This window comes from Hordeum vulgare, chromosome 7H (genome assembly GCF_904849725.1).
Source record: "Hordeum vulgare subsp. vulgare chromosome 7H, MorexV3_pseudomolecules_assembly, whole genome shotgun sequence".
Classification (NCBI taxonomy): domain Eukaryota; kingdom Viridiplantae; phylum Streptophyta; class Magnoliopsida; order Poales; family Poaceae; genus Hordeum; species Hordeum vulgare.
The window spans coordinates 395,039,775-395,064,559 of record NC_058524.1 but is presented as its reverse complement, the minus strand read 5'-3'; the positions used below and the strand labels follow the sequence as shown (position 1 = coordinate 395,064,559).

The 24,785-nt window shown below is 43.2% G+C and overlaps 1 protein-coding gene across 3 annotated transcripts; it reads right to left on the bottom strand.

Moving 5' to 3' along the window:
• Window positions 1-21,567: 21,567 nt before the first annotated feature.
• On the bottom strand, window positions 21,568-24,104 carry LOC123407535 (chaperone protein dnaJ 10). 3 transcript variants are annotated; one of them, XM_045100699.1, is made up of 10 exons: window positions 23,784-24,104; window positions 23,622-23,697; window positions 23,440-23,522; window positions 23,179-23,335; window positions 22,967-23,096; window positions 22,705-22,863; window positions 22,444-22,625; window positions 22,275-22,355; window positions 22,031-22,156; window positions 21,568-21,942 (listed from the first exon to the last, which is right to left on the bottom strand). In XM_045100699.1, the coding sequence occupies exons 1-10, from the start codon at window positions 24,068-24,070 to the stop codon at window positions 21,868-21,870; spliced, it is 1,356 nt and encodes a 451-aa protein (XP_044956634.1). In that variant the 5' UTR covers window positions 24,071-24,104; the 3' UTR covers window positions 21,568-21,867. The 3 variants fall into 3 exon arrangements, with proteins under 3 accessions (XP_044956634.1, XP_044956635.1, XP_044956636.1); XM_045100700.1 differs by having other exon boundaries at window positions 23,638-23,697; window positions 23,784-23,993; XM_045100701.1 differs by lacking the exons at window positions 21,568-21,942; window positions 22,031-22,156 and having other exon boundaries at window positions 22,444-22,635.
• Between the last annotated feature and the right edge of the window lie 681 nt (window positions 24,105-24,785).

Genomic DNA, 24,785 nt, shown 5'->3' with positions numbered 1-24,785 from the left:
GTGCCACTTTATGGTTAATGAAGGCATCGTCTTACGACATAAAATTTCTGAAAGAGGTATTGAAGTCGATAAGGCTAAGGTTGATGCAATCGAGAAAATGCCATACCCCACACATATCATAGGTATAAGAAGTTTCCTTGGTCATGCTGGTTTCTATAGAAGGTTCATTAAAGACTTCTCTAAGATTTCAAGGCCTCTTCCCAATCTCTTGCAAAAGGATATTCCTTTTGTTTTTTACGATGATTGTGAAGAAGCCTTCGAAATACTTAAGAGGGCTTTGATAACTGCACCTATTGTTCAACCACCTGATTGGAACTTGCCTTTTGAGATCATGTGTGACGCTAGCGATTATGTTGTTGGTGCTGTTCTAGGGCAAAGAGTTGATAAGAAGTTGAATGTTATTCACTATGCTAGTAAAACTCTAGACAGTGCCCAAAGAAACTATGCCACTACGGAAAAGGAGTTCTTAGCAGTCGTGTTTGCGTGTGAAAAGTTCAGGTCTTACATAGTTGATTCCAAAGTCATTATTCACACTGATCATGCTGCTATTAAGTACCTAATGGAGAAGAAGGACGCTAAACCTAGACTTATCAGATGGGTTCTCTTGCTACAAGAATTTGATTTGCATGTTGTCGACAGAAAGGGTGCTAATAACCCCGTAGCAGATAACTTGTCTAGGTTGGAAAACGTTCTTGATGACCCACAACCTATCAATGATAGCTTTCCCGATGATCAATTGAATGTCATCAATGCTTCACGTAGTGCACCGTGGTATGCTGATTATGCGAACTATATCGTTGCCAAGTATATACCACCTAGTTTCACGTACCAGCAAAAGAAGAAATTTTTCTTTGACTTGAGACATTACTTTTGGGATGATCCTCACCTTTATAAGGAAGGAGTAGATGGCGTTATTAGACGTTGTATACCTGAACATGAACAGGGACAGATCCTACAGAAGTGTCACTCTGTGGCCTACGAAGGACACCATGCGGGAGATAGAACTGCACACAAGGTATTGCAATCAGGTTTCTATTGGCCCACTCTCTTCAAGGATGCCCGCAAGTTTGTCTTGTCTTGTGACGAATGTCAAAGAATAGGTAATATTATCAAACGTCAGGAAATGCCTATGAACTATTCACTTGTCATTGAACTTTGATTATATGGGACCTTGTCCAAAATCCAACGGGTATACGCATATCTTAGTTGTTGTTGATTACGTCACTAAGTGGGTAGAAGCTATCCCCACTAGTAGTGTTGATCACAACACCTCTATCAAGATGCTGAAAGAAGTTATCTTCCCAAGATTTGGAGTCCCTAGATATCTAATGACCGAAGGTGATTCACACTTCATTCATGGTGCTTTTCGTAAAACGCTTGCTAAGTACGATGTCAACCATAGAATTGCGTCTCCCTGTCAACCTCAGTCCAGTGGTCAAGTAGAGCTAAGAAATAGAGAGATTAAACTAATTTTGCAAAAGACTGTCAACAGGTCTAGAAAGAATTGGTCTAAGAAGCTCGATGATGCACTGTGGGCTTATAGAACTGCCTATAAGAATCCCATGGGCATGTCTCCATACAAAATGGTGTATGGGAAAGCATGTCACTAACCTCTTGAGCTAGAGCATAAAGCTTATTGGGCAATCAAAGAGCTCAACTTTGATTTCAAACTTGCCGGTGAGAAGAGGTTATTTGACATTAGCTCGCTTGATGAGTGGAGAACTCAGGCATATGAGAATGCCAAGTTGTTCAAAGAGAAGGTTAAGAGGTGGCATGATAAGAGGATACAAAAGTGTGTGTTCAATGTAGGTGATTATGTCTTGCTATATAACTCTCGTTTAAGATTCTTTGCAAGCAAGCTTCTCTCTAAATGAGAAGATCCCTATGTTGTTGAGGAAGTATATCATTCCGGCGCTATCAGGATCAACAACACGGAAGGTAATTGTCCGAGAGTTGTAAATGGGCAGAGAATCAAGCATTATATCTCAAGTACTCCCATAAATGTTGAAAGCAATATCATCAATACCATAACTCCGGAAGAATACCTAAGGGACATTTATCAGCTTGTTTCAGACTCCGAAAACGAAGAGGTATGTGATTCGGTAAGAAAACAGAGTCCAAAACGTTCCCCATAGGAAATTTTCTCCGTTTTGGAATATTTGAAAAAATACAAAAATTGGAAGTAGTCCGGAAAGTGCGCGAGGAGGCGACAAGCTTGCACGGCGCGGGCCCACCCCCTAGCCGCGCTATGAGGGCTTGTGGCCACCTCGTGCGCCTCCCGGACTCCATTTTCGTGCAGGGTACTCCTTCTGGTGTGGAAAAAATCATTATATATACTTTCGTTTGGTCTGACCCCTGCATCACGCAGATTTCCTCTGTTTTTCGTTTCGAGCCTGTTTTCTGCCGCAGATCTAGGTCAAGATGTCTTCTCAGGATTCATAGGGGGAGAGCTATGTGGCTGCTAACCCCAAGGTCTATGGGGACTTGGAACCATATGGCTGGACCACTAATGAGGAAGAGGACTATGATCCCAAGGGGAAGGAACAAACGAGTTCTGATGAAGAGGAGGCTCCTCTACCTCAACCTGGACGCACTCATGTGGAGTTCAAGAAGTCGAGCCTCCCTGACTCAAGGAAGAAGCCTAAGAACTCGTTTATCCCTTCTCGTTTCTTGCAGGAGAGTAAGCAGGAACTTTGTCAAAGGGTGTTGAAGCTTGAGGACGAAAATGATGATCCGAGATAGCAGAATTTTATGCTCAAGTGGAAATCAGACAAGCTCAAGACCTCTGCAACAACTCCTCCACCACCACCAAAGGAAGACAACTGAGCGTTGGTAGGGGCAATCCCTTTGGCTTCTGCCAAGCTTGGGGGAGTTGCCCCGGTATCGTATCACCATCACATCTTTTGCATTTACCTTTGTTTTTAGTTTTCCTTTTCAGTTTTCTTTTTCTCTAGTAGTTTAAAAGTCTTAGTGTTTTAGTCTTGAGTTTTGCTTTTTGTCACCCCCGATGTATTCTTGCTTGTGAGCCATATAATAAAGAGTATCTTAGTTGAAGGGCTTTGCCTCTTGCCATGATCAAAAGAGTGAGAATAGAACAAAAGCATGAAAGATCATGTAATTATCTTATGGGAAGTGATGGCTTCACATATAAAAAGAATGAGGATTGAAACTTGTTGAGGGTAGGCAAACGTAGACCTTGGTCATTGTTGCAATTAATAGGAAGTGATAAATAAGGAGAGGTTCACCTATAAATATATCATCTCTGACACCATCTATGATTGTGAACACTCACCAAACTATTACATGCCTAGAAGTAGATGTTGGACAAGGAAGACAACATAATGAATTGTGTTTGCTTGGCTCTGAACAATGTTATATGATTAGAGATCCCTTAGCATGTGACGATTGCTTCCACCTCATATTAGCCAAAACTCCCGCACTAAGTAGAGATACTACTTGTGCATCCATAAACCTTCAAACCAGTTTTGCCATGAGTGTCCACCATACCTACCTATGGATTGAATAAGATCCCTTGAAGTAAGTTGTCATCAGTGCAAGCAATAAAAATTTCTCTCTAATATGTATGATCTATTAGTGTGTAGAAAATAAGCTTTTTACGAACCTGTGATGAGGAAGACATAAAAGCGACAGATTGCATAATAAAGTTCTTTATCATAGGAGGCAATATAAAGTGACGTTCCTCCGCACTAAGAGGCACGCATCCAAACCTCAAAAGCGCATGACAACCTCTGCTTCCCTCTGCGAAGGGCCTATCTTGTACCTTTACTTTTTGCCCTTGAAAGAGTCATGGTGATCTTCACCAATTCCTTATTTTGCCTTTGTCTTGGCTACCGTCACATGCTTGGGAAAGATCTATATTCATATGTCAACTTGGAAGTAAGTACTCATGAATTATTATTGTTGACATTACCCTTGAGGTAAGCAGTTGGGAGGCAAAACTATAAGCCCCTATCTTTCTATGTGTCTAGCTGAAACTTTGATCTCATGAGTACCACGTGAGTTGTAGCAATTGTAGAGAACGAAAGAATGATTGAGTATGTGGATTTGCTTTACAAGCTCTTACTTGAATCTTTCTGATGTTGTGATAAATTGCAATTGCTTCAATGACTAAAGGCTATCGGTTGTTACTTCTCGGTAAGGTTCTTGATCCATGCTTTACTTTGTGAAGAAATTATCACTTTAGATGAGAGATTATATGTTGGTATTTCTGTTCTGAGCTTGATCATGATGCATGCATGTTTGTATCTTGTTTTGTCGACACCTCTCTCCCTAAACATGTGGACATTTTTATTGAGCTAGGCTTTCGCTTGAGGACAAGCGAGGTCTAAGCTTGGGGGAGTTGATACGTCTATTTTGCATCATGTTTTCATGTTGATATTTATCGCTTCTTTGGCTGTTATTTCACTTCACAGTACTATTCTTATGCATTTTCATACTTATTTTGCAAGGTTTACATGAAGAGGGAGAATACCGGCAACTGGAATTCTGGCCTGAAAGTGGAGCCAAGTTGAGATACCTATTCTGCGCAACTCCAAACGCCGTGAAAATCAACAAATTTTCCCAATATATAAAAAATACTGGGCCGAAGAAGTGCCAGAGGGGCGCTAGTGGGTGGCCACAAGCCTGCACGGCGCGGCCACCCCCCAGGCCACGTCATCGGGGCTTGTGGACACCCTGCTGGCCCACTTGCCCCCCTCTTTTGCTATATGGAGGGTTTCGCCCGGAAAAAAGTCAGACGGGAGCTTTTTCGTGGTTTTGCCGCCGCCACGAGGCGGAACTTGAGCAGAACCAATCTAGAGCTTCGGCACGACGATCCTGTCGGGGAAACTTCCCTCTCGGAGGGCGAAATCGTCGCCATCGTCATCACCAACACTCCTCTCATCGAAGGGGACTCGTCACCATCAACATCTTCATCCGCACCATCTCATCTCCAAACCCTAGTTCATCTCTTCTAACCAATCTCCGTCTCGAGACTCCGATAGGTACTTGTAAGGTTGCTAGTAGTGTTGATTACTCTTTGTAGTTGATGCTAGTTGGATTATTTGGTGGAAGAGTTTATGTTCAGATCCTTGATGCTACTCACTACACCTCTAATCATGATTATGATTATGCTTTGTGAGTAGTTACTTTTGTTCCTGAGGACATGGGATAAGTCATGCTAATAATAGTCATGTGAATTTGGTATTCGTTCGGTATTTTGATATGTTGTATGTTGTTTTTCCTCTAGTGGTGTTATGCGAACGTAGACTACATAACACTTCACCATTATTTGGGCCTAGAGGAAGGCATTGGAAAGTAGTAAGTAGATGATGGGTTGCTAGAGTAACAGAAGCTTAAACCCTAGTTTATGCGTTGCTTCGTAAGGGGTCGATTTGGATCCACTAGTTTAATGCTATGCTTAGACTTTATCTTAATTCTTCTTTCGTAGTTGCGGATGCTTGCGAGAGGGGTCAATCATAAGTGGGATGCTTGTCCAAGTAAGGGCAGTACCCAAGTGCCGCTACACCCACATATCAAACTATCAAAGTAACGAACGCGAATCATATGAACATGATGAAACTAGCATGACAGAAAATCCCGTGTGTCCTCGGGAGCGTTTTTCCTCCTAGAAGACTTTGTCCAGGCTTGTCCCTTGCTACAAAAGGGATTGGGCCACTTTGCTGCACCGTTGCTACTTTTGTTACTTGTTGTTCACTACGAATCATCTCACCACACAATCACTTGTTACCAATAATTTCAGTGCTTGCAGATATTTCCTTGCTGAAAACCACTTGTCAGATCCTTCTGCTCCTCGTTGGGTTCGATACTCTTACTTATCGAAAGGACTACGATTGATCCCCTATACTTGTGGGTCATCAATGGGGTTTTCATCATTAGTTTGAGTTTATCCCTCTACATCATGTCATCTTGCTTAAGGCGTTACTGTGTCTGTCATGAACTCAATACACTAGATGCATGCTGGATAGCGGTTGATGTGTGGAGTAATAGTAGTAGATGCAAAAAGTATCGGTCTACTTGTCTCGGACGTGATGCCTATATGTATGATCATTGCCTTAGATATCGTCATGACTTTGCGTGGTTCTATCAATTGCTCGACGGTAATTTTTTCACCCACCGTGATATTTTCTATTTTGAGAGAAGCCTCTAGTGAACACTATGGCCCCTGGGTCTACTTCACATCATATTTTTGGCCTTCAGATCTCACTTTGTAATCAATCTTGAAGGGGTTGACAACCCCTTTAGAGCGTTGGGTGCAAGCTCTTTTGTGTTTGTGCAGGTACTCTGGACTTGACGAGATTCTCCTACTGGATTGATACCTTGGTTCTCAAACTGAGGGAAATATTTACTGCTCCTGTGCTGCATCAACCTTTCCTCTTCAAGGGGAAAACCAATGCAAGCTCAAGACACGACAGAAGATTTCTGTCGCCGTAGCAGACGGATTTCTGGCGCCGTTGCCGGGGAGGATCAAGTCAAGAACTCATCCAAGTAAGTGTCGCAAACTCATCTATTGCATTTACTTTTTCTGCCTCTCGTTTTCCTCTCCCCCACTTCTGAAAAACAAAAAATTACAAAAAAATCTTTGCCTTTTTCGTTTGCCTTTTTCGTTCGCCATTTTTTTCTCGCTTGCTCTTTGTTCGCTTGTGTGCTTGCTTGCTTGCTGAAGTCACCATGACTGAAAACACCAAACTTTGTGATTTCTCAAATACTAATAATAATGATTTTATTAGTACTCCGATTGCTCCCGCCACTAGTGCGGAGTCATACGAAATCAATGCCGCTTTGCTGAATCTTGTTATGAAAGAGCAATTTTCCGGCCTTCCTAGTGAAGATGACGCATCCCATCTTAATACCTTCATAGAGCTTTGCGATATGCAAAAGAATAAATATGTGGATAATGATGTGATTAAATTGAAACTTTTTCCTTTCTCGTTGCGAGATCGAGCAAAAACTTGGTTTTCGTCTTTGCCCAAAAATAGTATCGATTCTTGGGATAAGTGCAAAGATGCTTATATATCCAAGTATTTTGTGCTAGCTAAGATTATCTCTCTCCGTAATGATATCCTGAATTTTAAGCAACTTGATCATGAACATGTTGCACAATCTTGGGAGAGAATGAAATTGATGATTAGAAATTGTCCCGCTCATGGTTTGAGTCTTTGGATGATTATACAAATCTTTTACGCTGGCCTGAATTTCGCTTCTAGAAACATCTTGGACTCCGACTCTGGTGGAACGTTCATGGAAATCACGTTAGGAGAAGCCACAAAACTCCTAGACAATATCATGACGAACTACTCTCAGTGGCACACTGAAAGGTCACCTACTAGTAAGAAGGTACACGCTATAGAAGAAGTTAACTCGTTGAGTGCTAAGATGGATGAGTTAATGAATTTGGTTGCTAGTAGAAGTGCTCCTTTAGATCCTAATGATATGCCTTGTATTCCTTGATTGAGAGTAGCAACGCTAGCTTGGACGTTAATTTTGTTGGTAGGAATAATTTTGGCAACAACAATGCTTTTAGAGGAAACTATGTTCCTAGGCCTTTTCCTAGTAACTCCTCTAATAACTTTGGAAACTCCTACAACAATACTCATGGAAATTACAATAGATTACCCTCTGATCTAGAGAGTAATATCAAAGAGTTTATCAACTCGCAAAAGATTTTCAATGCGTCCATAGAGGAAAAACTACTCAAAATTGACGATTTGGCTAAGAGCGTTGATAGAATGTCTAGTGATATTGATGCTTTGAAAGTTAGATGTGCTCCTCCCAAGATCAATATGGATGAAACTTTGAAAGCTATGCGTGTTTCCATGAGTGAGAGCAAAGAAAGAACCACCCAAATTCGTGCTAGACATGAATGGCTTGAAAAGGCGTATTCTCGTGATAAGAATCACGAAGATCTTAAAGTGCTTGGTGTGACTCCCATTGAATCTTTGTTTTCTTGTGTCAAACCTAATGATGATGGGGCTGGATATGAATCCAATTTGGTTGAAAAACGCCCCAATGATTCGCAGTCCATCTATCTTGATGCTAAAAGCATTGAAAGTGGAGTAGAAAATATTAAAACTTTGAGTAGTAATGAAATTACTACTTTGTATTTCAAGGAATTCAATTATGATAGTTGCTCCTTGATTTAATGCATTTCCTTGATGCAATCCATTCTAAACTCTCCACACGCTTATAGCCAAAACAAGGCCTTTACCGATCATATCGTCGAAGCTATGATAAAATCTCTTGAAGAGAAACTTGAATTGGAAGTATCTATCCCTAGAAAGCTTCATGATGAGTGGGAACCTATTATCAAAATCAAAATCAAAAACTATGAATGCAATGCTTTGTGTGATTTGGGTGCTAGTGTTTCCGCGATTCCAAAGTCTTTATGTGATGTTCTGGGTTTTAATGAGATTGAAGAGTGTTCTCTTAATTTGCATCTTGCGGATTCTACTGTCAAGAAACCCATGGGAAGGATCAATGACGTTCTTATTATTGCAAATAGGAACTATGTACCCGTGGATTTCATTGTGCTTGACATTGATTGCAATCTTACATGCCCTATTATTCTTGGTAGACCTTTCCTAAAGGACTATCGGTGCTATCATCGATATGAAGGAAGGGAATATTAGATTCCAGTTTCCTTTAAAGAAGGGCATGGAGCACTTTCCTAGAAATAAAATAAGATTGCCTTATGAATCCATGATGAGGGCTACTTATGGTTTGAGCACCAAAGACGACGATACGTGATTCTATCGCTTTATGCCGAGCTAAGGGCGTTAAACAATAGCGCTTGTTGGGAGGCAACCCAATGAATTTATTTCTTTTTCTTTCTTTTTTGTTGCATCCACACTATCATAATTCTGTTATGATTGTGTCTTTTGTGTTTTTGTTTGTGTTTGAGCCAAGCAAAACCTTTATGACTAGTCTTGGTGATGGTTGTTTGATCCTGTTGGAAAAAGACAGAAATGTTTTGCTCACGAGATGATTTTTCATTTTTATTCAGAAAGAGATTTTGAGTTGATTATTTTTGCTGCTGGTTGATATGCCTTTTTCCCAGGCAGTCGTAATTTGTCCGAATTTTTGAGGTACCAGAAGTATACGAAGTATACAGATTGCTACAGACTGGTCTGTTTTTGACAGATTCTGTTTTTGTTGAGTTGGTTGCTTGTTTTGATGAAACTATGGATAGTATCGGGGGGTACTAGCCATGCAAAAGTGAGAATACAGTAATCTAACACTAATATAAATAGAAATCAAGATTGCTACAGTACCTAAAGAGGTGGTAGTTTGTTTTCTTGTGCTAATGTTATCAGAAGTTTCTGTTGAAGTTTTGTGTTGTGAAGTTTTCATGTTTTGGGTGATGTTCTCATGGACAAAGAGATAAGGAGTGGAAAGAGCTCAAGCTTGGGGATGCCCAAGGCATCCCAAGCCAAATTTAAGGACACCAAAATGTCTAAGCTTGGGGATGCCCGGGAAGGCATCCCCTCTTTCGTCTTCAATCCATCGGTAACATTACTTGGAGCTATATTTTTATTCACCACATGATATGTGTTTTGCTTGGAGCGTATTGTATCGTAGGATTCTTTTCTTTTTGTTGTGTCACAATCATCCTTGTTGCACACCTTTAGAGAGATACATGCACTCATCGTGATTTTGCTAGAATGCTCATTGTGCTTCACTTATATCTTTTGAGCTAGATAATTTTGCTCTATGTGCTTCACTTAGATCTTTTAGAGCACGGCGGTGCGTGACTTGGTAGTTGGCTTATGCTATGAAAGTAGTCCCAAAGGTGATAGGTATCCAAAGAGGATACAAAAACCTCCATCTTCATGTGCATTGAGTAGAAAGAGAAGTCTTGATTCCTCTCAATTAGTTTTGAGACGTGGATTTGGTAATATTAAGAGTTATGTTAGTAGGGTGTTGTGAATCTAGAAATACTTGTGTTGAAGTTAGTGATTCCCGTAGCATGCACGTATGGTGAACCGCTATGTTAGGAAGTCGGAGCATAATTGATCTATTGATTGTCATCCTTTGTGTTGAGGTCGGGATCGCGCGATGGTTAACACCTACCAACCCTTCCCCTAGGAGTATGCGTTTAGCACTTTGTTTCGATTACTAATAAAAACTTTCGCAACAAGTATGTGAGTTCTTCATGACTAATGTGAGTCCATGGTATAGATGCACTTTCACCTTCCACCATTGCTAGCCTCTCTAGTGCCACGCAATTCTCGCTGGTGCACAAACCCACCATATGCCTTCCTCAAAACAACCACCATACCTACCTACTATGGCATTTTCATAGCCATTCCGAGATATATTGCCATGCAACTCCCACCGTTCCGTCTCATGACTTGTGCCGTCACTCTCATATGGCCATTGCATGATCGTAAGATAGCTAGCGAGATGTTTCAACGTCATACGCCAAGCTAGATCGTTGCACATCCCGGTACACTGCCAGAGGCATTTCCTATAGAGTCATCATCGTTCTAAGCTTTGATTTGTGAGTAAATAAAAGTGTGATGATCATCATTATTATAGCATTGTCCCATGTGAGGAAAAAAAGAGGCCAAAGAGCCCAAATAAAAAAAGGGAAAAAAAGAGGCCCAAGAGCCCATAAAAATATAAAAAAAGAGAGAAAAAGAGAGAAGGGACAATGCTACTATCTTTTTCCACACTTGTGCTTTGTAATAGCACCATGTTCTTCATGATAGAGAGCCTCTCGTTTCGTCACCACCATATGCTAGTGGGAATCTTCATTATATAACTTGGCTTGTATATTCCAATGATGGGCTTCCTCAAAATTGCCCTAGGTCTTTGTGAACAAGCAAGTTGGATGCACACCCACTAGTTCTCCTTTTGAGCTTTCACATACTTATAGCTCTAGTGCATCCTTTGTATGGCAATCCCTACTCATTCACATTGATATCTATTAATGGGCATCTCCATAGCCCTTTGATATGCCAAGTCAATGTGACCATCTCCTCCTTTTTTGTCTCACAACCACCACCACACTCTATTCCACCTATAGTGCTATATCCATGGCTCACGCTCATGTATTGCGTGATAGTTATAAAAAGTTTGAGAAAGTAAGAGTGCGAAAACAATTACTTGGCCAATACCGGGGTTGTGCATGATTTACATTAGTTGTGTGAGGATGATGGAGCATGGCCAGACTATATGATTTTGTAGGGATAACTTTCCTTGGCCTTGTTATTTTGAAAGTTCATGATTACCTTGCTAGTTTGCTTGAAGTATTATTCTTTTCATCTCAACTGCAAACTATTGTTTTGAATCTTACGGATCTGATCATTCATGTCACAAGAAAGAAGTTGCAAAGGACAACTATGTTAGGTAGCATTCCACATCAAAAATCCATTCTTTGTCACTTCCCTACTCGAGGACGAGCAGGAGTTAAGCTTGGGGATGCTTGATACGACTCCAACGTATCTATAATTTTTGATGGTTTCATGCTATTATCTTGTCAAACTTTGGATGTTTTGTATGCCTTTTATATCTTTTTTGGGACTAACTTATTAACTCAGTGCCAAGTGCTAGTTCCTGTTTTTCCATGTTTTTGACCCCTTTCACACGAGGATTTTAAACGGATTCCAAACAGAACGAAACTTCCAAAATGATTTTTTCCGAAACAGAAGAAGACCGGGAAGCCTGAGAATCAGGGCAGGGGGCCACCAGGGACCCCACAATCCCCCTAGCCGCGGCCAGGGGGGCCCGCGCCTCCCAGGCTTGTGGGCTCCCTAGGCCACCTCTGCCCTAGGTCTTTCGCCTATATATTCCCAAAAATACCAGAAAAAATCAGGAGATCATCGAAAGTACTTTTCCGCCGCCGCAAGCTTCTGTCTCCGCAAGATCCCATCTGGGGCACGTTCTGGTGCCCTGCCGGAGGGGGGATTCGGATACGGAGGGCTTCTTCATCAACACCATGACCTCTCCGATGATGCGTGAGTAGTTCACCAGAGACCTACGGGTCCATAGCTAGTAGCTAGATGGCTTCTTCTCTCTCTTGGATCTTCAATACAAAGTTCTCCATGATCTTCATGGAGATCTATCCAATGTAATCTTCTTTTGCGGTGTGTTTGTCGAGATCCGATGAATTGTGGATTTATGATCAGATTATCTATGAATCTTATTTGAGTTTCTTCTGATCTCTCTTATGCATGGTTTCATATCCTTGTAATTCTCTTCGAGTTGTGGGTTTTGTTTGGCCAGCTTGATCTATGATTCTTGCAATGGGAGAAGTGCTTGGTTTTGGGTTCATACCGTGCGGTGACCTCACCCAGTGACAGAAGGGGTAGCGAGGCACGCATCGTGTTGTTGCCATCAAGAGTAAAAACATGTTGTTTTCATCATTGGTTTGAGTTTATCCCTCTACATCATGTCATCTTGCTTAAGGCATTAGTCTATTCGTCATGAACTCAATACACTAGATGCATGTTGGATAGCGGTCGATGTGTGGAGTAATAGTAGTAGATGCAGAAAGTATCGGTCTACTTGTCTCGGACGTGATGCCTATATGTGTGGAGAGGAAGTCAACTTCTGGAGGATGTCAATTCCTTGGTCGTTCACTGGTAACTTGGTCTTCAAAGAAGCAGAATTGTGTCTCACTATCTTCCACCGAAGGTGAGTATGTGGCAGCTGCGAGTTGTTGTGCACAATTAATATGGATGAGGCAAACTTTAAAGGATTACAGTGGCACTTGTGACAAATTGCCTCTTCTATGTGACAATCAAAGTGCTATCAAGATTTCCCTCAATCCGGTGCAACATAGCAAGACCAAGCACATTGTTATTCGCCATCACTTCATTCGTGAACATATCAAGCATGGTGATATTGAGGTTCACTTCATCCACACTAAAGAGCAACTTGCAGATATTTTCACTAAGCCCCTAGATGAAGCAAGGTTCCGGGAGTTAAGGCATGAGCTAAATATCATTGATTCAAGTAATGTGGATTGAAACTAGGCACTTTGCACCTCACTCTGCATTATATCTTGTTCTAGGTGTAGGCATGGACATAGGGGGAGTGTTGTTCTCTCAATGAACTTTCCCTCCCCCCATCATGCATAAATCGATAAAGTCTTTCACTTTGGCCATTGTTAAATGGCACTTGTGCTTCAAAGACGAGCGTTGGTCATGAACCCAAGGATAATTCTTCGCGGGGTCATACCTTTGTCTAAAACATAGGTGGCTCCGGCCACCGCCCACCTTTCTCTCTTGTTGAAGAAAGGATACAAAATGACTAGTCAGTATATCTTGCTGGTGTTACCTTTTTGTCTACACTGACTAGTCGTTTCCCACATCATTTCCACAAAGTCCTAAGTCTCTTTGTGCTTTTTTGGAGCGGTACTACCGCCAGGGGTAGCGGTACTACCGCCAGGACCCCAGCCTATCGTGGCTTGACTAGGGCTTTTTAGGGCTGTCTCAAGGGGGAGCGGTACTACCGCTAGGATGGCGGTACTACCGCTATGACCCCAGCGGTACTACCGCCAGGGGTAGCGGTACTACCGCCAGGATGGCGGTACTACCGCTATGACCCCAGCGGTACTACCACCAGAGGGTAGCGGTACTACCGCTATGACCCAGCGGTACTACCGCTGCGCTCGTACCCTTTGGACTATATAAAGGGAGGGGAGCCATTTTTCTTGCCCTCCTTCTTCTTCTTCGTGGCTCCCTCTCCCTCTACACCGAATCCCCCCAGTTTAGATCTCTCTCTGCGGAGCCTCTCCTCTCTTTTCGGTTGGAGGGCTTGCTCCCCTCCCCCTTCCTCCTTCAAGTGCCATGGACTCCGGTAAAGCTCCTCCCCTTCCTCTCTTGGTTGGTGTGTTTGTTTCTAGGGTTAGGAGCTTGTTGATTTGGATCCATGGATATGCTCTCTGCTTAGTTTTTGGATGGATTTGGGGAGAAATCTTAGGGGATTTTAGGTCTAAAGTTCTTCATTGCAAATATTCTGACATACCCTAGTTCTCCATGTTTTAGATCTAGTAGCTCTTATCATACATCTCATGGATGTGATCTAAAACTTGGATCCCATTGACTAGGCTTTTCTCCATCTAGATGATCTAGAGTTCCACATGTTTTAGGGCTATGGTGATTCTTGTGATAAGTGTATTTGTTAGCCGTGGATCTCTTGAAACGAATCTAGTATTTTTAGTTGGTTCAAATCTGTCTAGACCCAAAAGTCAACCCCTAGCGGTACTACCGCTCCACTCGAGCGGTACTACCGCTAAGGAGGCCGCGTACTACCGCTGGCCCCGCGGTACTACCGCTATGACCCCAGCGATACTACCGCCAGGGCGAGCGGTACTACCGCTAGGAGGGCATTTTATTACTTTTTCCTTGGCAATGTGTGCTTATTCTTATGATTTTTTGAACATTGCCATGACTCCTTTTGTCGCTCTTTTTGTGTGTGTGTCTTGTGTGTCGCAGGTGGTTCTCGTCGCTCGAATCCTGTACGTAACACCCAATCAAAGCAGTGCCGCAATCCAGAGGCTCCCGAAGGTTCCGCAACTTCCAGTCTGAACCCGAAAAAGAAGTCCTTCAAGAAGGTTGCCACCAAGTCCAAAGGGCTCTATGTCCGCACTATGCCTCCTAAGGATTTTTTTTGCACTCCGTACCCGTGATCCCTATGTTAATGAAAAGGTTCAACTCAGGGGTTGCGATCATGTTTGGTCACGGGAACAGGCAATGATCTTTCGTGACATCATCGTGCCCTTCAAGAAGATCTATGTCCCAGTGCAGTGGATCGACCTCGCTCACCTTCGGCGGCATCATGACTACTTTGGCGAGGCTCTCTCTTTGGTTGAAAAGATTGGCATTACGAAAGTCATCACCTTCAGAAATGACTTCGATCCAGATCTTGTGGCCCAGTTTTATGTCACCGTTCACTTTCATCCTGATGACGAGCGCACCATGACCTGGATGACAGCTGGTCATAAGTTGACTGGTACCTGGATGGAGTTCATGCAGCTCCTGAAGGTCGACTTTCAGGGGCAAGAAAATGCACTTGGGATGCGTCCTCATGCTCCAACTAATTCTACCTCCACCCCCAAGGACAGGTTGCAACATCTTTACATAAAGAAGGGTGTGCTCCCCACGCATCTGGATGTCATGCATCGGATCTTCCGCAATACCCTATTCCCTCGTATTGGCAACAAGGACGAGGTGCATGGTCATATGGCTGAGATGCTTCGGCTATGTGAGGAGGCAAGGAATAAGGCCATTGCGCCTCTCGACATATCTGATGTGATGTTATGTGAGCTCTGGAATTGCATCATGAACCATAAGGTTCCCATCTACGGGCCTTACCTATTCGCCTTTATTCAGAAGAAGTGGAAAGATACCTATCCGGACGAGCCCCTCCCTGTTGAAGCTGACTACTTTGTGCATGATCCTATCAAGCTGCGTCTCAAGGACAAATGGGCCAACACCTCGACTTCTTCTCAGCCCATGGACACTGACACAGAGACTGCTGCTGGAGGAGGACCTGCTTCGCATACCCGCTCTTTTGCTACGCCATCTTGGGCTGTGAAGCTAAAGGATAAGATGAAGACTCTCTTTTGTATGCAGGCCAAGGGACAGCATCAGTCTCATGTGGCCTAGAAGGAGAACCGTCAAAGGCACAAGCGTGTCTTAAGGACACTTGATGTGGCAATCTCGAGCGGCTCAGAGGACGACATCACTCCAGAGACTGACTGGATGAGGTATCAAGGTTACAAGTGGGGTGGATCTGATGCTGAGGAGGAGGTTTCTGACGAGGACATTGAGGAGGAGCAGGACGAGCAGGATCCGGATGCCACGGATGAGTCTGAGGAGGAGGAGTGACCACCTGTGTCTTAGGTGTCCCCCTTTTTGGTGTCTTGGTGCCAAAGGGGGAGAGAGTGTAGGAGTTGGATTTACTTGCTTTATCTTTATCGTGTTTGCTTTGAACTTGGTTTGATCGTATTTGCTATCTTTACTAGGTGTGATGTGAGACTTGTGTTATTGTGAGACCTATTTTAATCATATGTTGTGAGTCATATGCTCTTCAATTCTCCCTATTAAATTATCTTTATGTTCACATACTTCCCACTATGCAAATCCGGTATTGTCATCAATCCACAAAAAAGGGGGAGATTGTTAGGGCATATTTATGTCTAAGTAATTTTGGTGATTGATGACAGTACCTTAGTGGACTAATCGTGTGCATTGAGCATTTCAGATAATACATGACAAAGGCACAAGATGATTTGGCACCCTCCGTGCAATAGAAGCACGGTGTCTTCTACGATTCTCTTTGGTTGTTTTGAGTCGTAGGAACGCCATACTATTAAGAGGGGATCCGTATTGGGAAGGTTTGGGTGGAATCAATTTTGCATGCACACACTTTTTATCCATCTCCTTTCCCCTCCAACTATGGAGCTTTTCCCCTCTCGGGTCTTTCTCTTCTTGTAAAAATGTCCCCTGGCGGTAGTACCGCTGGCCCTAGCGGTAGTACCGCTGGCCCTAGCGGTAGTACCGCTAGAGCTGGCGGTAGTACCGCCCATGGTCAGCGGTAGTACCGCTCCAAAACTTTAGTACCGTCATCCTTGCGGTTGTACTACGTCGGACTTTTTGCGAAGACTTTCCTGGCGGTGGTTGGCCCGGTAGTATCTTTGAGCTACCATGGGCTTAGCGGTAGTACCGCTGCATCCAGCGGCAGTACCGCTAGAGGGTCAACGGTAGTACCGCTGCAGCTAGCGGTAGTACCGCTGGAGGGTCAGCGGTAGTGCCGCTGCAGCCAGCGGTAGTACCGCTCGGCTCGTGCTGTGAGTGGGGAAATGGTTGGATTTTTCCCCCACTATATAAAGGGTTCTTCTTGCTCAAGAACCCTACCTTTTACCCTCCTAAGCTCCATTGTTGCTCCCTAAGCTCAAAAGTGCCCGATCTCTCTCCCTAGCCAATCAAACTTGTTGATTTCCTATGGATTGGTTGAGAAGGCCTAGATCTACACTTCCACCAAGAGAAAATTGATTCCCCCCACTAATCCCTTGCGGATCTTATTACTCTTGGGTGTTTGAGCACCCTAGACGGTTGAGCTCACCTCGTAGCCACATTCCATTATGGTGAAGCTCCATGGTCTTGTTGGGAACCTCCAAGCTTTGTGTGGAGTTATCCCCAACCTTGTTTGTAAAGGTTCGGTCGCCTTCAAGAGCACCCATAGTGGAATCACAGTACCTTGCATTGTGTGAGGGCGTGAGGAGAATACGGTGGCCCTAGTGTCTTATTGGGGAGCATTGTGCCTCCACACCGCTCCAACGGAGACGTACTTCCTGTCAAAGGGAAGGAACTTCGGTAACACATCCTCGTCTTCATTGGTTCCACTTGTGGTTATCTCTAATCTTTACATTGTGTATGTTATTGTTGTAGACTATTTCTTACTTGCCTTAGCGATTATAGTTGATAGCATCATATAGGTTGATCTCCTAGTTTTCATTTTAGAGAACCTTTATGTTGCTAACCCTAACTTGTTAAGAATAGTTAAAAGGTGGTAGTTGCCTATTCACCCCCTCCCCTCTAGTCAACCATATCAATCCTTTCAATACCATTAAGGGGGAGAGATATAGAAAGTTTTGTTTACATTTTATTTTGCCTACTTTGGATTGAACTTGTATCAACCTACCTACTCCCAATATATACATGTTATGATTCACGGGGAGAGGAAATCCAACATACTCACATTCATTCACGGGAGAAAGTTGTAAATGTTCTCGGAGACATATCTCTCATGAAATCATATTTTCAATATGTGTTCCATGTCTTGGTATTTTTGAAGCTCTTTGCATCTCTACAATAGAATACTCATGTGTTATCTAACACTTGTTTTCCCAAGTGTACTCCTACATCTAAGATGCTCAAGAACCTCAAGGTAAGTATATGCATCATATCCTTGTTCAAGATGATCTCTTGTCTCTTGCACACATTTTTTGCAAGAGTGAGTCTTGAACATGGAAATCCTTCATTCACACATGCTTGATGCATATAGCCATGATTCACATGACTTGTCTTGTCTTTTCTACTATGTGTGCTCAGGCAGTCCAAAGCAAACATCTTTTAAAAAGGGGGTTGCACACATTTAGGGGGAGCTTGTACTAGTCATGTATGTTTCAGAGCTGTCATATTCTATTGCTTATCTCTCTTTGAACCTTTGATTGTATGTTCTCATCAATTACCAAAAAGGGTGAGACTGAAAGCACATATGCTCCCTTGGTGGTTTTGATAATTAAAGACAACATAAATTGTCTCTTGGACTAACACTTTTACCTAGTATATTTCAGGTATAGTCCACACAGAGCATTGGCTAAGGATTGTGTGGAGGAGCCCCAAGGAAAGGAATAGGATTGGCCAAGCTTCAAGCTACAAGACTCTACATTTTATATTTATGATAACTCACATTTGAGACGATAGGAAAGCCAATACTATTAAAAGGGGGTTAGGTATCTATGAGGAATTAGTTGCTCAAATGCTTAGAGATAGCCACCAAAAATACTCAGCCATTCTCCCACAAAGTTCTTTCTCCAAAGCCTAAACATCAAAATTGGTGCCACCAATATTTTCCACTCGGCCCTACAAATTTTCCACCAGACAGAACCTTTGCCAAACCCTAGAATCTCGGTACCACCAACATTCCATTCGGTGCCACCAAAACCAGTGACCAAGTTTCTGGTTAGCCATTTTCAAGATTCGGTACCACTGAGTTTGAGAATTGGTCTCACCGAGTTTTGGACCAACTCTCTCGCCAGACATTTTCAAGAATTGGTCTCACCGAGTTTTGGACCAACTCTCTGGTTAGACATTTTCAAGATTGGTACCATCGAGTTTTGGGAATCGGTATCATCGAGATTTGGAAAGTGCCTAGGACATCCATACCGGTACCATCGAGATTTCTGTATGAGTGTCACCGAGAATTCAAAAGTTGCCACATTTTGTGCAAATCGGTGCCACTTAGATTCACTTCGGTTTCACCGAGTTGGGATAAAATGTTGTAACAGTTGGATTTCTGGATATGCCTATATATACCCCTCCACTTCCTCTCATTCGCACAGGCAACACCCAGAACACGCATACACTTGCCATATCCATTTTTCTGAGAGAGAGCCATCTACTCATGTGTTGAGATCAAGATATTCCAATCCATCCATTTGAAACTTGATCTCTAGCCTTCCAAGTTGATTTCCACCCAATCAATCTCTTCTACCCATGCCAAATTTGTGAGAGAGTGAGTGGGTATAGAGGAGACTATCTTTTGAAGCACAAGACCAAGGAGTTCATCGTACTACCGCATATATTACCTTTTGGTGGGTGGTGCCTCCTAGATTGGTTAGGTGTTGCTCCGGAGCCTCCTACTTCGTGTTGTGGATTTGAACCAGGAAGTTTGTACACGCAAGGAGATAGCCTACTTCGTGAAGATCTGCCCTGAGTGAGCCTATACCTTCATGAACGTAAGCCATGGTGGAATAGATAAGGCCCCTTCTTCGTGGAACCCTTATGGGTGGAGCCCTCCATGGAACTTGCAGTCGTTACCCTCCGTGGGTTGAAGTCTCCACTAACGTGGACGTATGATAGCATCACCTATCGGAAGCACACCAAAAATCACCATGTCCATCTTTGTGTTTGATCTTCCTAAACTCTACTCCTTACTTTACACGTGAAATGTCTTTATTTTCCGCTGCCATATATGTTGACTAGAATGTATAGGGTGCTCTAGACTTGTTAGAATTGCTAAAATCTCCCAACCATTAAAATTAAGAAAATGTTATGTTTTAATTTATGCAAGTAGTCTATTCACACCCCCTCTAGACATCCCTTCTAGTGATCCCACACCATGACCAACACATCATGGATCCTTGAGGACCCCGACTTGGTGAGGGGCGTTGCTCCCGGTCGGATGGCAGGGAAGGCGTTAGGGAGGCATCAGCACGAGACGAGCTATGATTAGACAGTGCGGAGGGTACGAGCGAGCGAAGATGCCCCTACAAGGTGGGTACACAAACATCCTTTATAGGAGGACACTCACTCATAGGCCTGGCCCACCCTGTGGTATTGCACCGAATACATACTCCTTGGCTATAATCGGGTGTTTATGCCATCACCTGCCGATGGTGTAGGTGGAAAAACCCTATTCGCCGCTCGTTGCGGCGGTTGTCAGGGCTTCGCACAAGGGCAGCGATGCTAGAAACAAGAGATGGGTCGGTCGAGTTCCACCTACAATCAGATCGCCCAACCGGTTTTGGGAACCTTCTAGAGGTTTACACCGGTTTTTTTTCCTGTTTTGGGAAACCTCTAGAAGGCTCCCTTAACCTTTTTTCTTTTTTTTTCTTTTCTAGTTGTGTTTAAAAAAATGTTCTGGATTTTTAAAAAATGTTGCTCAGATTCGAAAAATGGTTTGCCTTTTTAAAAAATGTTCAGGATTTTTAGAAAAGTTCTAAATTTTCAAAACATGCTCTAGATTTTCGAAAAATGTTCAGTATTTTCAAAAAATGTTCTTCAAATTCGAAAAATGCTTTTGCTTTCTAAGAAAAATTCTGGATTATGAAAAAAACTGGATTTTCAAAAAATATTCGGAATTTTCAAAAATGTTCTTCAAATTCGAAAAATATATTTTTTAAATGTTCTATATTTCAAATAGTTGCCGTTTTTCAAAAAACATTTATAACTGCAAAAAATGCTCAGGATTTTCAAAAAATGTTCGAAATGTCAAAATTGTGTTCAATTGCTTAACTAAGTTTGTGTTCAAAAATTGTTCTTAAATGTCAAAAATTGTTCTTAAATTTCAAAAAATGTTCTTGCTTACAAAAATGTTCCAATTTTCAAAACTTTATCATTTTCAAACTTCATTTATTAATTCAAAAAATGTTCTGGATTTTCATAAAATATTCTTCAAATTCAAAAAATATTTTTTTGCTTCAAATACAAAAAGGAAAGGAAAAAAAGAAATAAAAACGAAAAAAGGGAAATAAGGAGAAAAGGAATAAAATAACATAAAAAAGAAAAGAAAAAAGGAATCAAAGCTGGGCCAGCCCAGTCAGGGCGCCTCCCCTGTGCGGCTCGGGACTTCGTGCCGCAACGAACGGCACGTAGGAGCTCCCGTGTAGGTGCTCGGGCCAGCTAGTTGCCGCGGTGAAGGCTTGTGGTGTATTGTTTGTGGCGGATCTAAGGAGTGGACAGGATGATCCATGAACCACCCTGAAATTTTCACATAGTCTATATATCATAGAGAAAAATAGAAAAACTATATTTCTATTAAGAATTACATTGTTGGACCACCCTGCCATGTTGGGCTGGATCCGCCACTGCCTTGGCCATGCCCAGATTTACCACCGGCACATTTGCATTGGAGGTGTGGTATCGTCGAAGTGTCTACGAATGTTAGATTTTGGTGGTACTGTTTCTTTTGCCACATTGATCTGCGACTTGCGCCATTCGGGCTTTGACGGGTTTGCTTGGTTCCTGGCCAGCTCTTTTGTTTTTATACCCGTCATGCTAGATTATGAGTCAATGAAAAGGGCCCTTTATCTAAGACAACCGATTTTCTATTATTATTTTTCGCAGAAACACCAAAATAGAACAATTACAGAAAGCACGGCACAATCAAACATGGTCTATTTCAAAGGCTATGGTCATGCGAGTGAAAAGTGGGTAATCTAAAGCTTTAACTGTTGGATCTGATCACCAGTGCTGAAGCCTGAAGCAGCATATAAACGTATATCCATACCCTTCAGGTAACCGAAGGATGGTGGTGCATGACTCCAGCTGTTCAGAATCATATATCTGGTATAACTCGGGTATCTTTGAAAGGTTTCGTGGTGTCCCTGCTTCATTTCCGGGCTTCGAAGTCATCGTCAACATCATATGCGGGGTTGCATAAGCACCTAAATAGCCTGCCAATTCCCTGTACAACAACATTATTGAACTTATCTCACTAAACATAATTGAATGTGCAACGCATACATATGTTTGTATGATTGTTGAAAATTTGCCTGAGTAAGCGCAGGAGTCCGATATGTCACTGCCCGTGATGCCTCCTCGTCTGAACTTTCATCTGAGCTGCTGTCATCATCGAGAACGGTTGGCTTTGATGGCCCTGGTAATGCCTCCTTTTCTCTCTATTCTCGTTCCAGTTGATCAAAGATGGAATTCATGAAATATACTCAGTTCAGGTTTGTTTATTCACACATGTACCTCCTGGAATTGTCCAAAAGAAAACGTCAAATAATGTAGTACCTGAAATATTTTTCCGAGATTTCTCAAGGCCATTGCACGGGCTTTAAGATCCTCTTTCTTGACATTATTTTCATGCAACACCTGAGAAGAAGTCAAAAACTTGTCAAATCATATTTATGTTCAGAAACAAATTAATATGGGAGTATTTCAGTAAAGAAGACGCGCATACCATTTCACAGACATGCAAGAGCGTGACTTCAATATCCACAACGTTGAGCTTCCAGATTGAGCTCATCATCAGGTCCTTGTTCATTCTCATCTGCATGTCGACGTCCTTCTCGGTGGCAGCACCGCCGTCCTTGGCGCTCTGCCGGCATGCCTCCTCTTGCAGCTGCAGCAGCTGCAGAGCTCCTGCATTGTTCTCTTCGCCCCTTAATCAGTCGGCAACTTCAACCATCACAACCATGGCAACCATTGCGAATGTTTTCACCTTTGGCTGCTGTGATCTGTGACCTCCAGAGGTGGCCCTTGTTCCTCACCCACTCGGTCAGGAATGGAACTCCCAGGTACATGGCCTTCTTGCCAAGCTCCTTGGCGGCTTGTCGGGAGTAAACGTACCCTATGGTGCGACGAATGTCTAGCGCATATGCTGTAAGCAGAAACCATTACACAAAGATTCAGATGAAAACCATGGAGGGAACAAGACAACTGTACTAGAGTACTACGTAGTTCGTAGGGATCATCATACTGACAAGTGCTGGAAAGCCTTTTGGCCTCAGATTCGGCACGATGAGCGAATCCCTCCGTGTCGCCGCTGACATACTGCGAGAGGAACTTGTTGAGGAACCTAGCTAGCTTCTCTTCTCGTTCCCTTTGTACACCCTTCATCGCAGCAGTGTTTTTTTAGAGTGCGGTAAAAAACATGATATGTGCACGTTTTGGGCAGCCGGAGCTATGTGCCTACCTTGAGCCTGTCCTGGAGCTTCTCGGCGTTGTTGTTGTAGCCACTGGCCATCTCTGAGGAAGCCATTGTTGCCATTGCAAGATGTCCAACGTAGTCCTCGAACAGCTCGCTCCCGAACAGGAGGGTGAAGACCAGAGCACCATCCAGAATGTTGTCCCTGAAAAACACAGAAATATATTGTCAGAGTGAGGCTTGAATTACTGCTCCCGAACCGAGTTTCATCTGGGATGGGAATGGGATCAACTGGGGAAGGGCAGACACCTGGATATGCTACTCTTGCCATAGCCATCATAGGCCTTTCTCTGCAAAGGGTCGCTCAGGACCTGGTAGGCCTCTCCAAGAGCCTGCATACATAGTACCATAACAACAAGAAGAAGCTCAACACCCACCCACCAAAGGAATCAAACCAACCGATCCTGCTACAATATCGACTTGAGTCGAACCAGATGTGGCGAGAACCTGAAACTTGTCGGACGCCTGCGGATCGTCGGGGTTCTTGTCAGGGTGCACCTGCCTCGCCTGAAGACAGGACAGGAAACGAAACCTCCAAATCAGCAAGCTAGCGGAAAGCGACAATGTGCTGGGCAGGCAGGAAAAACGGGGACCTTGATGTAGTAGGCCTTGCGGATCTCGTCGTCCGAGGCGGCGGGGCTGACGCCGAGCGCGTCGTAGTACTCGGTCTCCTTCGCCATGGCGGCAGCCGCTCCCTGTCAAAGAAGAACACTCCCGGAACGGAACAGGAAACCACCAGAGCAGAGCATGGAATGGAAGGGAGCACGACGAACCACGGAGTGGTGGTCTGGTGGAGGAAGAATGAGTAAAGGAAACCCGCATCATCACCATTCATTGCGCAACGAGGTGGGGAGCCACCCCAAACAGGCCAGCGGGCCATCTTTTATCTTTCCAGTGACGCACAGCGCGGCGCGGCCGGGGGGAGCATTAAACTAATCGCCGGGCGGCAGTGGTGGTCGAATGGAACGTGGCACTGCGTTTTCCTTTCTACATGTCCCTTCTTTCTACGGGGAGCAACGGATCAAGAGTTCATTTTACTCTTAATTCATGTATCTTTGCTTGTGTCCCCAGTTAGATCAGAACTTACTTCCAAACGAGGGATAAACGTTATAATCACATCTTTTTTCGGATAAAAAGGAGTTTTATTCCATACTTATGGTGTTACGGTCGAGAGGCAAAAGTTTCATGATACAACGCGGTCACTGGTCTAACCACATAACCGTGATATATTTTAAGCGACTATGCTTGACCAAACAATCTGTCACATTATTTTGTTCATGACAAAGTTTTTAAGAAATAAACTCCATATTCTCGGTGTTGCTTTTATCTCCGCCACTACATAACCATATCAAAGCGAGAGAGACCATTAGAAGATAAACTTGTAAGTGCCTCAGTAGAATCCGACTGAATGATGACTCGTAGGGAGGTATTTTGTGCAGCCGGTGTTATAACATGCATGATCACGCACAGCTCCACCTTCAAAGAGTCATTATAATTGGAAATATACCAGCAAACTGCAAAAATGACTATGCCGTCGTGCTTCCTAGGAATCATGCCCACCATTATGTACCCTCCGAGAATGAGCAATCCATCAA